General features: G+C 53.2%; 3 protein-coding genes across 3 annotated transcripts; all 3 read right to left on the bottom strand.

Annotated features, from left to right (window-relative positions):
* Positions 1-3,885: 3,885 nt before the first annotated feature.
* BDP55DRAFT_730774 (uncharacterized protein) lies at positions 3,886-4,290 on the bottom strand (the record flags this gene model as incomplete). The annotated part of the gene is made up of 2 exons (XM_060579735.1): positions 3,886-4,032; positions 4,099-4,290. 2 exons carry the CDS (start codon positions 4,288-4,290, stop codon positions 3,886-3,888), a joined length of 339 nt encoding a protein of 112 aa, XP_060427336.1.
* Positions 4,291-5,514: 1,224 nt separating this feature from the next.
* Positions 5,515-7,498, bottom strand: BDP55DRAFT_556623 (multicopper oxidase; the record flags this gene model as incomplete). The annotated part of the gene is made up of 5 exons (XM_060569609.1): positions 5,515-6,351; positions 6,404-6,790; positions 6,848-7,193; positions 7,251-7,288; positions 7,364-7,498. 5 exons carry the CDS (start codon positions 7,496-7,498, stop codon positions 5,515-5,517), a joined length of 1,743 nt encoding a protein of 580 aa, XP_060427335.1.
* A 3,040-nt stretch (positions 7,499-10,538) lies between these two features.
* Positions 10,539-10,985, bottom strand: BDP55DRAFT_634269 (uncharacterized protein; the record flags this gene model as incomplete). Its single annotated transcript, XM_060572646.1, has 1 exon — positions 10,539-10,985. The coding sequence occupies one exon, from the start codon at positions 10,983-10,985 to the stop codon at positions 10,539-10,541; it is 447 nt and encodes a 148-aa protein (XP_060427334.1).
* Between the last annotated feature and the right edge of the window lie 290 nt (positions 10,986-11,275).

Here is an 11,275-nt window from a genome sequence, read left to right as displayed (position 1 = left end):
CACTCCGGGTTTCGACTCTTTCGTCCGGTCGACTTCTGGGACAGCGAAGGAACCAGACCAAGAGTATTGACCTACACACGCAAGGGATAGGGATGACGGTGGAGCAGCAGAGGCCTGTCCACACGAGAGACGTACTGTGGCTGGTGGTCGACAAAACGACGACTATCGTCAACGTGTACAGACAACCCGCGACCCCACAGCCGCACAACAGGGATACTGCTAGAACTCAAACCCCCGGAGCGAGCTTTGATCGCGGGTGACTTCAACGCGCATCACTACTCTTGGGAGCCCGGGACGAGGAACGGGAACCGGGGAGATGACATCGCAGGCTGGGCAGACGGCACAATCTCTCTCTTATCAGCGAAGTTGGGGTGGCAACCCAGGATTGCGGACATGTCCTGGACCTGGCTTTCTCTAATATCCCTTTTGCGCACGCGCAGGTCAGCCCACAGCTACACCCGGGAGCTGACCACGAGGCCATCGTGGCCGTCATACCACTACTCAAACGCCAGTGTCACAGGGAGAGGGCCACCCGCAGCCACGGCCACTGTCAGTGCCCGATCGGCGCTGCCTCGGCTGAGAGACCTGATCGAAGGGGGGCTAGCTGCGATGCCAATCTGGGGGATCAACCTACTCCGGAAGACCTGGACGGGCAGGCAAGTCACATCGTCGAGCTCTTCTCCCGAGCCATTGAGGCGGTCGGCAAGAAGAGAGGAAAACATGGTAAAGGCGCGGCTTGGTGGACGGAGGAATGCGCAGAGGCCCACAGAGCATACCGTGCTGCCCGCAACCAACAAGCCTGGGAGACGGAGCAAGATGCGCACCTTTATCTAATGGAGAAACGAAAGGCGTTCCTGAGCACGGTGAGGAAGGCTAAGCGAGCATACTGGGCCGGAAAGATCGATGGAGTCGCTTCAGACCGGGACCTGTACCAGATCATGGGTTGGCGGAAGGCGAGCCTACTGACCAGAGCACCCCATTGGTTGTGGACAACCAGACGATCGAGGATACTAACGAAAAGGCTCAAGCGCTTCGGGGAGCCCTTCTCGACAGGTTTAGTGCGGAAGATGACGCACCGGGTGACCCGTTTGACGTACCCGTCGTCCCGAGGCGAGCGATTACTTGGCAGGACAATGTTAGCGGAGAAGAAGTGAAGACGGCCACCTTAACAAAGACAACGACCCTGGTGTGGACGGCATCACAACACGCCTCCTCCAGGCATGCTGGGATGTCATCTCGGAACCGGTCAGGCAGCTATTCCAGTCCTGTATGCGGGCCGGCCACTTTCCTCTGCCCTTCCGCAGAGCTGAGGTGGTCATGATCCAGAAGGCCGGCAGGGATGCCTCCAAGCCCGGGTCCTGGCGGCCGATCGCGCTCCTCTCGTGCCTGGGCAAGGGACTAGAGCGACTGATAGCCAGAAGGATGGCGTCCCTGGCGATTGTCGAGCGCATCATCAGTCCGCAACAGATCGGGGCTCTACAAGGCAGGTCAGCCGTCGATCTGACGACCTGCCTCACCCACGACATCGAGATGGCCCTCCTAAAAGGACTCACGGCGACACTTCTGACTATGGACGTAAAAGGGGCGTTCGACTCCGTCCTTCGGAACCGGCTCGTCATTAGACTGCGTCAGCAGGGATGGCCACATGGCCTGACCAGACTGATCTTTAGCTTCTGCTGCAACCGCACCGCTAGAGTCCGACTGGAAGAAAGCACAACGGAGTACTTCCCGCTGTCATGCGGGCTGCCTCAGGGGTCACCACTATCTCCCATTGCCTTTCTGCTCTACATCGCAGAGATACTTGAAGACGACCCGAACGCGCGATTCGGGTACGCGGACGACATCGCCACTCTGGCCATCAGCCCCTCCCTGGAGAGCAACGTCGCAATACTCAACCGAAGCGCAGCCGGCATTCTCAGATGGGGCTTGGAGAACAAGGTCTCCTTTGACCCGAGCAAGTGCGAGGTCATCCACTTTACTAGGAAGCACGGCCAGCCAGCGGAGCTGCCAGAGGTCCGGGCGGGGGATTTGGTGGTCAAGGCCTCGACGAAACCTGTACGCTGGCTGGGTGTCTGGTTCGACAAGAGACTGTCCTTCCGGCACCATGTCGACGCAAAAGTAGCTGCAGCAAAGAGGGCAGCTCAACATCTGAGACAGCTTACGAACACAAAGAGGGGACTCCCAGCGGCCGCCGTGCGAAAAGCCGTCGTCTCCTGCGTACTGCCGATCGCGCTCTTCGGCGCCGAAACATGGTACGCAGGTATCACGAAGCCGGCTTCGAGACGCCAAGCGGAGACAGACACGAATCCGCCTCTCCAAGGAAGACCCGTCAACACAGGCCAAAAGGGGCTCGTGCAGAAGATCGACAGCGTCATTACAGCGGCAGCAAGGGCCGTTCTGCCTGTCTGGAGGACAACGCCAACCAGTAGCCTCCTCCGAGACGCCGGCTTACCGTCAGCCAAAGTCGCCTTAGAGGGCGTCCGCTTACGGGCCGCAGTCCGACTACAGAGGATTGATCGCCGACACCCGCTAGTCGCGCGGCTCTCCCAGCAGGGACAGCAACAGACGAGACTACAACGGACGGCTGAACTTCTGCCAAGATGCGGAAGACCAGCGTTCCTTCAATCACAGTACCTGCCAAGCTCACAGGATCAGATAGTAGTTCAATGCAAAGAAGAGGCTGCGAAAGCTTTCGAGCGCTGGCTAAAGACAGTACCGGAAAGCCATATGATCGTCTTCTCGGACGGCTCCAGGGCGACGAACGGAGCCGTGGGGTACGGCTTCGTCATCTACCGAGACTCCAAACGCATAGCACAAGGGTGCGGCCGACTCGGACTAGCAGAAGTGTTCGACGCCGAGGTCGAAGGGGCGCGAACCGGCCTCAGAAGGGCTCTGCTCACCAATCGCGGTCATCCAATCCACATATGTATCGACAACACCAGCGTTATACAAGGCATCCGCGGCAAGGCGCCGGACTCGTCACAAGACGCGTTCCTCGAAATCCAAGAAGCGGCCAGGATATTTGATATACGGACGCACTGGTCCCCGGGACACCAGGGCATCGAAGGAAACGAGGCCGCGGACCGGCTGGCCAAAGAAGGAACGACACTGCCGGCGCGGATGGGTCAAATGGCAACACTAGCGGGCATCAAGCGGCTTGCAAGGGAAAAATTACAAAGCCAGCACAGGAGATGGTGGTATAAAGAGCGAAGGCCGCGGTACGCGGACTTGGGGCTTGAGGCAGCTCTGTCCAGCCCTCCTGAACTGGCCTTGCCGCGGGCTACGTTACATCACCTGCTGGCGGCACGATCGGGTCACGGGGACTTCGAGCAATATCACCGACGTTTCAACCACGACGACGCTCTAATGATGTGCTCTTGTGGAGAGGCGAAAGACGTGGACCACCTGGTCTACTGTCGACTAACGCTGGCGAGGAGGCAACGGTGGCCGACCCTCCACTCTCGCAGTATGCCCGAGCCCATAGGCCCTATGGGATCTCTCGAGGCCTACTTCAAGAGATTAATCACCGACCCACGAGGCTTCGAGGCCTTTCTCCGCGTGACGGACTTCTTCCAGAAGATCTGTCTGCGGTAGCAGCATCCACACCTACGTAGATGTGAGTGCGGACTACAAAGAACCTCCCGATTCCAAGGGACGATTTGGGAAAGAATGAAACTGGGGCACCAGCGGGAACCGGGGACAGACAGAACGCGTAGTGGCCACAAGGCATGATTTGGAGGACGATGTAAAGAGACGACGTACTGTAGAGTAGGTAGCCTTGGCTCACGGCCCTCCACGCCATATACCCTTCGGGAGGTCTGCGGTAAGGGCTCTAGCCCGGCCGCCACGGCGTTAAATACAACAACAACAACAACAACAACCGGGCTAAGATATCCTCGTACTTGGGCCAGGATGATCGCTTTTCCACTCAGTCCACATGAACTTGACAATGCTGCCGGCAGGCACACTAGCGGTCTCAGTGGCAGGAACGTTGTTCTTATCAGATCCAGTGTTGCAGGTAATGGCATCGGTCTGGATAAGTCAGCATTCATGTCCTGTCATAGATCCTTGGCAATGGCCCGAGTCGATAGGACCTACCGTGAACAAGCCGTCGGTTACCGGACCGTTGTCTTTAAACTTGCGAGTTATCTTGTTGACCTTCTTCGATGGATCTTTGTAAGGGTTCCAAGTGTCGACTAGATTCTCGCCGAGCATGAGATGTTGAACGAAACCATGGGCTGTGGTTGTCGCAGCCAGCCCGCCAACGATGGTAGTGAAGGTCAACTTCATTTTGAGGTCACAGGCGTCGAAGACACTGCTAATTTGATTTGAGAAATATGGAAAAAAGAACGAAGGAAGTGGCGCCCCTATACTAGAGTGCTTTGAGTGGGAGCGCCCATCGGCGCGGAATATATACGTCTACTTAGTAAATAAGTCAGCAGCTTAGGTACTACTATGTGATTGTTAGCGCAAGTTCCTTCTGATTGACGGACTCAATTCGAAATTTTGGCACGCTGCAGCGGGCATCTTCCTCTCATTTCGGAGCCATCCCATTGCTACCTCTAATGGCTGTTCGTCCCATCTCAGAAGTAAAGTCACCCACCGCTCTTGCTATGATTGGACTAGTATTGGCAACCGTGAGCATTGTCAAGTTCGATCGTCTGCCCATTTGCTTGGAATAAACACCAAGTCCGTCGGCTTAGATTCCGAACATGGCCCAGATTGGTGGGAATTTCTCCGAAAGAGGATGCTCTTCAATTCTGCAACCATGCATTTGCGTCGATCGTTTGATTGGCAAGCCTTGGAGAGACTGAGATTGGTCGAAATTAGGATAACGGTGTAAGACTAATTACATTTGGGTGCTGCCAGGAGCCTCGAAATGGGTAGGTGAGTCTGAAGCTTATTGAGGGGATGGAGATGCTTGGTAGGGTATACCTGGCTCACGGCAGGTCGGCGGATCAAATTCTGCCCAGCTTGATCCAAGGGGTTCGTGTGGGGATGAGAAATCATCCAACTTCGCTGCCAAAGCTGACGGTACACAATTATGACAGCACTTGCTTATTGCCCTTGTGCTGTGTAATATACAGAATTTTCTGCTGTGTGGCTTTCAAATCCCTCCAAAATCTCAATACGAATGCACAAAAGGCGTCTTTCGATTGATGCTATGCCACAGGACGGCACCACATGAGAGCACCTCGATGATCACTCTCTCATGCCGCTTTCCGGAGCTAGGATTGTATCGGACAAAGGGGTTCGCGCTACAAAATCAAAACATAGTTCACTCCATGATCGGGACTATCAAGTTATGAATGATTGCTAAGCTGATGGTTCATGGAATAGAGCAAGCTCATGTCTACGTATGTACAAGAAGGTGACGATGACAGGAAAATAGAAGTATGAGAGAATGTAGTCTGTAGAAGCCAATGAGCAAAGAAAATGGCAGGGAGTACGTGTGAGCTGGGAAGACAATACGTGTTTAGGCGCCTCGAACCCCAGTCTCGTCCCCAAATCATCCTAATTACTTACATGCGATGCCCAGTACTGATCAAGGTTCTTATACACGTCGTCAACTTTGCTGTACGGGTCGGTAGCGGCCATGGCCTGGACTGACTCCTCAATGGCAGAGTCGGAAAACGGTCCAGCTCGAGTGCGCAGATCGGCCATGACGTACGGCTTCGCTCTCCAGCGTGCTTCCATAGGATCAATGAACTTGGTCTCGTTGTATCCAAACTCTGGAAGAACAGTGACGTTGAAAGCGGCCATCATATCACTGTCCTCGTGAATCAGGTTATGGCAGTGAAACATGTAAACACCGTCCCAGGGGGCGTAGTGTGCCTCAACGAGGACTGACTCGCCTCTGCCCAGCCATACAACATCCTTCAGACCCTCCGCTTCGTAGGGCATCACACCACGATCACCGTCTCTAGCGATGACTTTGAAGTCGACGAGGTGGACGTGAATGGGATGAGACCAACCATCAGAACTGTTCTCAAGCTCCCAAATCTCGACTTTGCCTCTGGGGACGTTTGCGAGAACGCGATTTTCCGCATCGGCGAAGCCCACACCATTGATGCGCCATTCGCCGTTGGTACGATGGAAGCGGAAATGGTGGTCAATGACGTTATCCGCTGATGTTGGGAAAGGAACTGTGCGAAGGACGTCTGGAACGCTTGATGTGTCGGGGCTAGATAAGGTCGTGCCGACGACGAACTGTATTACTTTGTCGGTGTGCAAGTAGTCATCCTCGACGCCGATCCCGCCAGCCTTGGGGAAGTTTCTGATTTCGAGTCTTTGGCCAGCGTACTGAGCAAAGTCGATGATGATCTCATATCGCTCAGCTGGTGAGACGTACTGACTGATATTAGCAAGTTCCCGTCACTAGTACGATATCGATGCGGCTCACAAGGTCTGCAACTTGCACTGGCTTCCCTAAGAGGCCATTGTCGGAGCTGATGACCTGAAACGGCAGCTTTCCGTTCACAGCATTAGAGTTGACCAGGTATAGTGCAAAGGCGCGGGAGACAGCTGCGTTCAAAAAACGAAACCGGTATTTTCTTGGCTCGACGTTGAGGAATGGCCAGGGCTGACCATTGACGTGGATAAGATCGCCCCATAGACTATCAGTCTCCCCCTTGGTTGAGAACAGGGTACCATCCTCATTGTATTGCTTCGCAGAGAGAACAAGAGGGATATCATGAATGCCGTAGCCTGAAGGCAGGTTGAGAAGGCTCTCTGCCTCATCCGTGATCAGGTAGGCTCCGGCCTGTCCCATGTACGCATTTTCAGCGGTCTGAGATCTCAAGTTAGCGACTCTGTCCGCCATTCAAAGGTGATCAAATCAACTCACAAGATGCATTGCGTGATCATGATACCACAGCAGTCTCGCAGACTGTTGGTTGGGATAATAGTAGTCCTTGTACTCCCCTGGGTTGGTGATATCTTCCGCCCAACCGTCGAAAGGGGCGCGAGAGTAGGATCCGTGAAGATGAACCGAGTTCTCGGCAGCGGCATTATTGATAAATCTAACGATAGACTCCGTTCCTCGAGGGATAATCAGTGTCGGACCCGGGGAGATGCCGTCGTAGCCCACCAGCGTTGCAGGGCGCAAGTTAGGATAGACCGCCTGAGTGAAGGGCTTGATCTCAAGCTCGTAGTACCAAATCTCTTTGTTTGTCACTGGGTTGATGACTTTTCTATGAGATATATTAGACAAACGATTGCTCCAACAGAAAGGTAGCTGATAGTCGTACTTGGTAGGTTCCTTGACCGGCGGGATTGGCAGAGGCACCTTGTATATCAAGGCATACTCAGGGCTTTCCCAATCCTTGAGAAGGGTGAAAATGTCTTCTGGATCATCTTCCACGATTTGAGCGAGGGCTGTAACCTCTTTCTCGGGAATCCGGGAGATGTGTGTATCATCGAAGGAAGAGTTCTGAGCCTGGACGAGACTGGCGGAGAGGGCTGCTTGCAAAAGCGCCACGGTCAGTTGAAACCTCATGGTGTAGGGAGAAGAAAAGTGACTTGAAGACCAGGAGATCGAATCCTGTATAATCTGTCAATAAAGAAATTCTGTTGGATCGAAAAGAAAAGGGTTGAAGACTCTTAAATAAGAATGAGGAAGCAAGACCGAGGGAAACGAATATAGAGGAAATTTCCCGTACCAGAGTCATTTCTTCTTCCACTCCGAAGTCGGATAGAATTCCTGTCAAAAGACATCGATCAGTCTCCTTATGGTAATCCGGTCGCAACGTGGAAGACGATGCATGCCTTGTGACTGCTGCAAGTATTCTGCAAGAAACTCGCATATCAGGCTAGGATAGGAAATCGATGGCCGATGTACGTGATGGAATCAACTGCAGAAATCGCGCACACTTAGGGATACATGCCATGTCAGTTACATCGCCACTAAGCCGGTCGTCTTGTGATGTTGACCATATCTCTCATACCGTGGTATGGATCCAATTTTACTGCACAAGGTGGCAGTCACGGCAAAACCCCACAGGCAAACAAAGTGAAGTGATGTTTACTTGGATAGAGTAGTATTGGCGCATGTTCCGTTCCTCATGACCCTTTCATCTCGAGATTGGCATGAACGATGCTTGTGCTGGTTGCTGCTGGGATGGTGCACGACCATGTATCTTGGCAAACGCCGCTAGAGGCTCTTTGGCGATAATACTGTCAAGCAAATTCTCGCTAAGAATATGGCAGTCTTGGAAGAATGACACGCTATTGCGCTAATATGACTCGGGATAAGCTTGTGCTTGTTTAAAGTCGAAGGGCCTGAGCTTGAAACCGCAATTCCATTGCATTGCGACATCAAATCGGAGAGGAAGCACGTAACAAGCTAGGAAGGCGAGAAATACCAGGCTCGACTCAATTATCTACGTGTTCAGTTGAAGTGCCGCGCCGCTTGGGTACATGGAGGTACTAAGGTAAGTTGATACAGCGTGCTGCTTTTATGAAGCGTTCAAGAATTTTGTGTTATTCACTTGGAAGTTGTTAACTATTCGCGGGCTAGCGTGCTTCTCTGTTCTACGCGTATGTTCAGTGGATAAATAATTACAGAAAGGGCATATTATCATTGGATCTTTTCCTTTGCCCCGTGTACTTGGACCTGGCCTGGTCTCAGTTTTGAGTTCGTGATCAAGACCGGAAGTACGCTCGTATTCCCATTACGGACCTGAATTCAGCTTCTGACATATGACCAGCCGATACCGTCAAGATATAAGCTGCCCGCTATGGCGGGGAGCATGGTTCTACCTCCTGCCAAGAGCTATAGCGACGTTGACTAGTCTATCCGCCCCTCCAAGGAAGCCTTGGTGATAAACACCCAAAATGGACCGTCAATCTAGAAACGAGTTCTTCTTGCATTCGGAATGGAGACAGCCCGGCTGCTACTCTGCTCCCTCGGGTGAACTTGCCCCCCCTCCAGCAGCGGAGATGGGATCGTAAACGCAGACTCGGTGACGCTTTGCTATCGACAACTATCTCTCCCGAGCGCCTAGCATGGGTTTCGTAAATCCCGCATCTTTCTTCTCCTAGCGTCGGCTTTCGTCGGCAGGGGCTCCAGGATCATAGAGCTGTTCTGCTTGATTCCGCTGGCGGTAAATCAGGGGACAAGCAATGAGCCGTCCAAACTTTACCCCAAGAGTCAATCGGCCAACCCGCAACTTTATCCGCCAACTTTACTTCAATAAGAGTACTCCTGCAAAATCACTAGTGACTAGTCTATTCGTCTGATCCCTTTGACTTCGAGAAGCTTGCTGAAGTGGAAGATTTGCTTACTTGCTATCTGCTCAAGCTAACAAAGTTCGAAATCTTCCTCTTATTGTAGATTCATGACACCGTTCAGCCGAACATCTATGATGTCTTGCTGCAGGAGGATGCTTTAATCTTGTAAGCATTTGAAATCAGCCACAGAAAACATCCGAAGGCTGACGCATTATGTCAATGTCAGTTCAGGGATTAGAGTAATTTGAAGAGCCGACTCTCTCTTTCTCTCTCTCTCTCTCTCTCTCTCTCTCGCCAAGAGGGTCCAACACGATGGAGATTGGGTCGCATCGTCCATCTCCATTGTAACCAGGCCACCCCGCCACCGGCCCGCGCTCTCTACCAACTTTGAAAGGGGGAAAGATAGAATCACCCTGAGAGGCATGTAGAGCCGGGAACATGGAGCAATGAGGTTGCGGCCGCTTTTCTAGACAGGAAGGTGGCAATGTTAACCGTGCTCTAGACCCATTCTCACGGTAGTTCTTGGCGGGAGTGGCCGGTCAAGACCCATGACTCCCGCAGGCAATGCGCGGGGATACTGCAAGGTAAAGATGTTGGCATTTCCGCTTTCGAGATTCGAATTGCCTTCAATGACGACCAACGTTCGAAGGCGAGAGCGTTCGACAAAGATTTAAACGCTCAGGAGACCACGTCCCTCTCCTGAAATGGAACCTAGCCCGTGGGTGGGACATCGCGTAAAGATCCCCTACTGAGTATTACTGGACCCGCCTGCGACTCAAGTCTTGATGCGGCTGCAATGCTTGTCTGGGATCGAAGCCATGGAAGCAGTTGCATGGCTGTTGTAGCTGTTGCCAAGATGTAGCATCACCGTCGAGGGACGGCAACTCTTAGCTAGCTTGGTAGATATACTGCGTAGTCCGTCGGTAATATCTCCAACCCAGCCCATAGCACGCGAAGTTGCAAAACTTAAACCGTGGAGAACGCCGGATGAAAGGCGTCTCAGCGCGCAGCAGCCACTCTGTTTTGGGGATCGGGTTAACCTGGTAATTGCCAGGCGTGTTTCTTGTCCTTTATCAGAACCCTCTTTGAATTTCCAGAATGCCGTTCGTGTTGTTCTTGCCTGGCCAAACTTGTCGGCACGCGCTGTGACCCATGCTTTACGATTTCTTGGCCGAGTCACAACCGTGTATCCAACGAGATCAGATTATGAGAGCTGAGACAACTGGCAGTGTCTGGACGCACCTCTTGCGTGACGAAAGTTTAGGCGATTATCTGCGGTTGACATCCTTGTCACCAACAGCCCCTACCTATCCCTGGTAGTTACGACCACCAATAAGGTGCTCGTCAAATTGTAGTCCTAGCTCACGTCCCATGAGCTGGGGCCGCTCAGGAGCCTCCTCTTGGGTCTTGAGACCTAACTCACCCATCGGCAGAAATGACCAAGAGTCTAAGCCGGTCCGGGATCCTTGGTTGCACTCCCCCAGCCGTTGCAACTTCCCCGCTCCCGGGATTCTTGAATCAGAATGCCGGGCTGGCAGTTTTTGACGACTCGGTTCTCTCTCAACCCGATTCCTACCCCGGCATAGTTCGCCAATTATAGACCTGTAGCGCACCTCGCGGAACCAGGCCCGAGACCTAAACCATGCGGGAGAGTTGCACGCAGTGGAGCCGCATCCTAGAGTTATCATGGCGCACTCGCGGTTACCTCCACGATGTAAGGGTACAGCACTACATCTAGGGGTCAGTACGTACATTCTTGTCACGCGCATGGCCGGAGCGAAATCACTCAACCAATCTTCTGTCTTGGCAAAGACGGCGGAGCGGGCTTCTTAGGGAGGTTGACATGGACTCCAAGATGGGTACTTCCTCGTTGGCCTGTCTGTTTGGCGGTCAGCGTTCTGTGTATCATGAGAGTCCTCATAACTCCAAGATTCATGGTCTCTTGCAGACTGGTGGCCGGTGATCGGAGGAATACGGAGGCCTCACATTGCACCGTTACCCGCGTCGGCTTGCCCGGGTCGAGAATGTCGAATCCGCAGAGTCA

The sequence above is a fragment of the Colletotrichum godetiae genome (genome assembly GCF_030913485.1).
Source record: "Colletotrichum godetiae strain CBS 193.32 chromosome Unknown BDP55scaffold_32, whole genome shotgun sequence".
Taxonomy (NCBI): Eukaryota; Fungi; Ascomycota; class Sordariomycetes; order Glomerellales; family Glomerellaceae; genus Colletotrichum; species Colletotrichum godetiae.
Note: the sequence above shows the minus strand (reverse complement) of the source record. Positions and strands in the feature narration are given on the sequence as shown.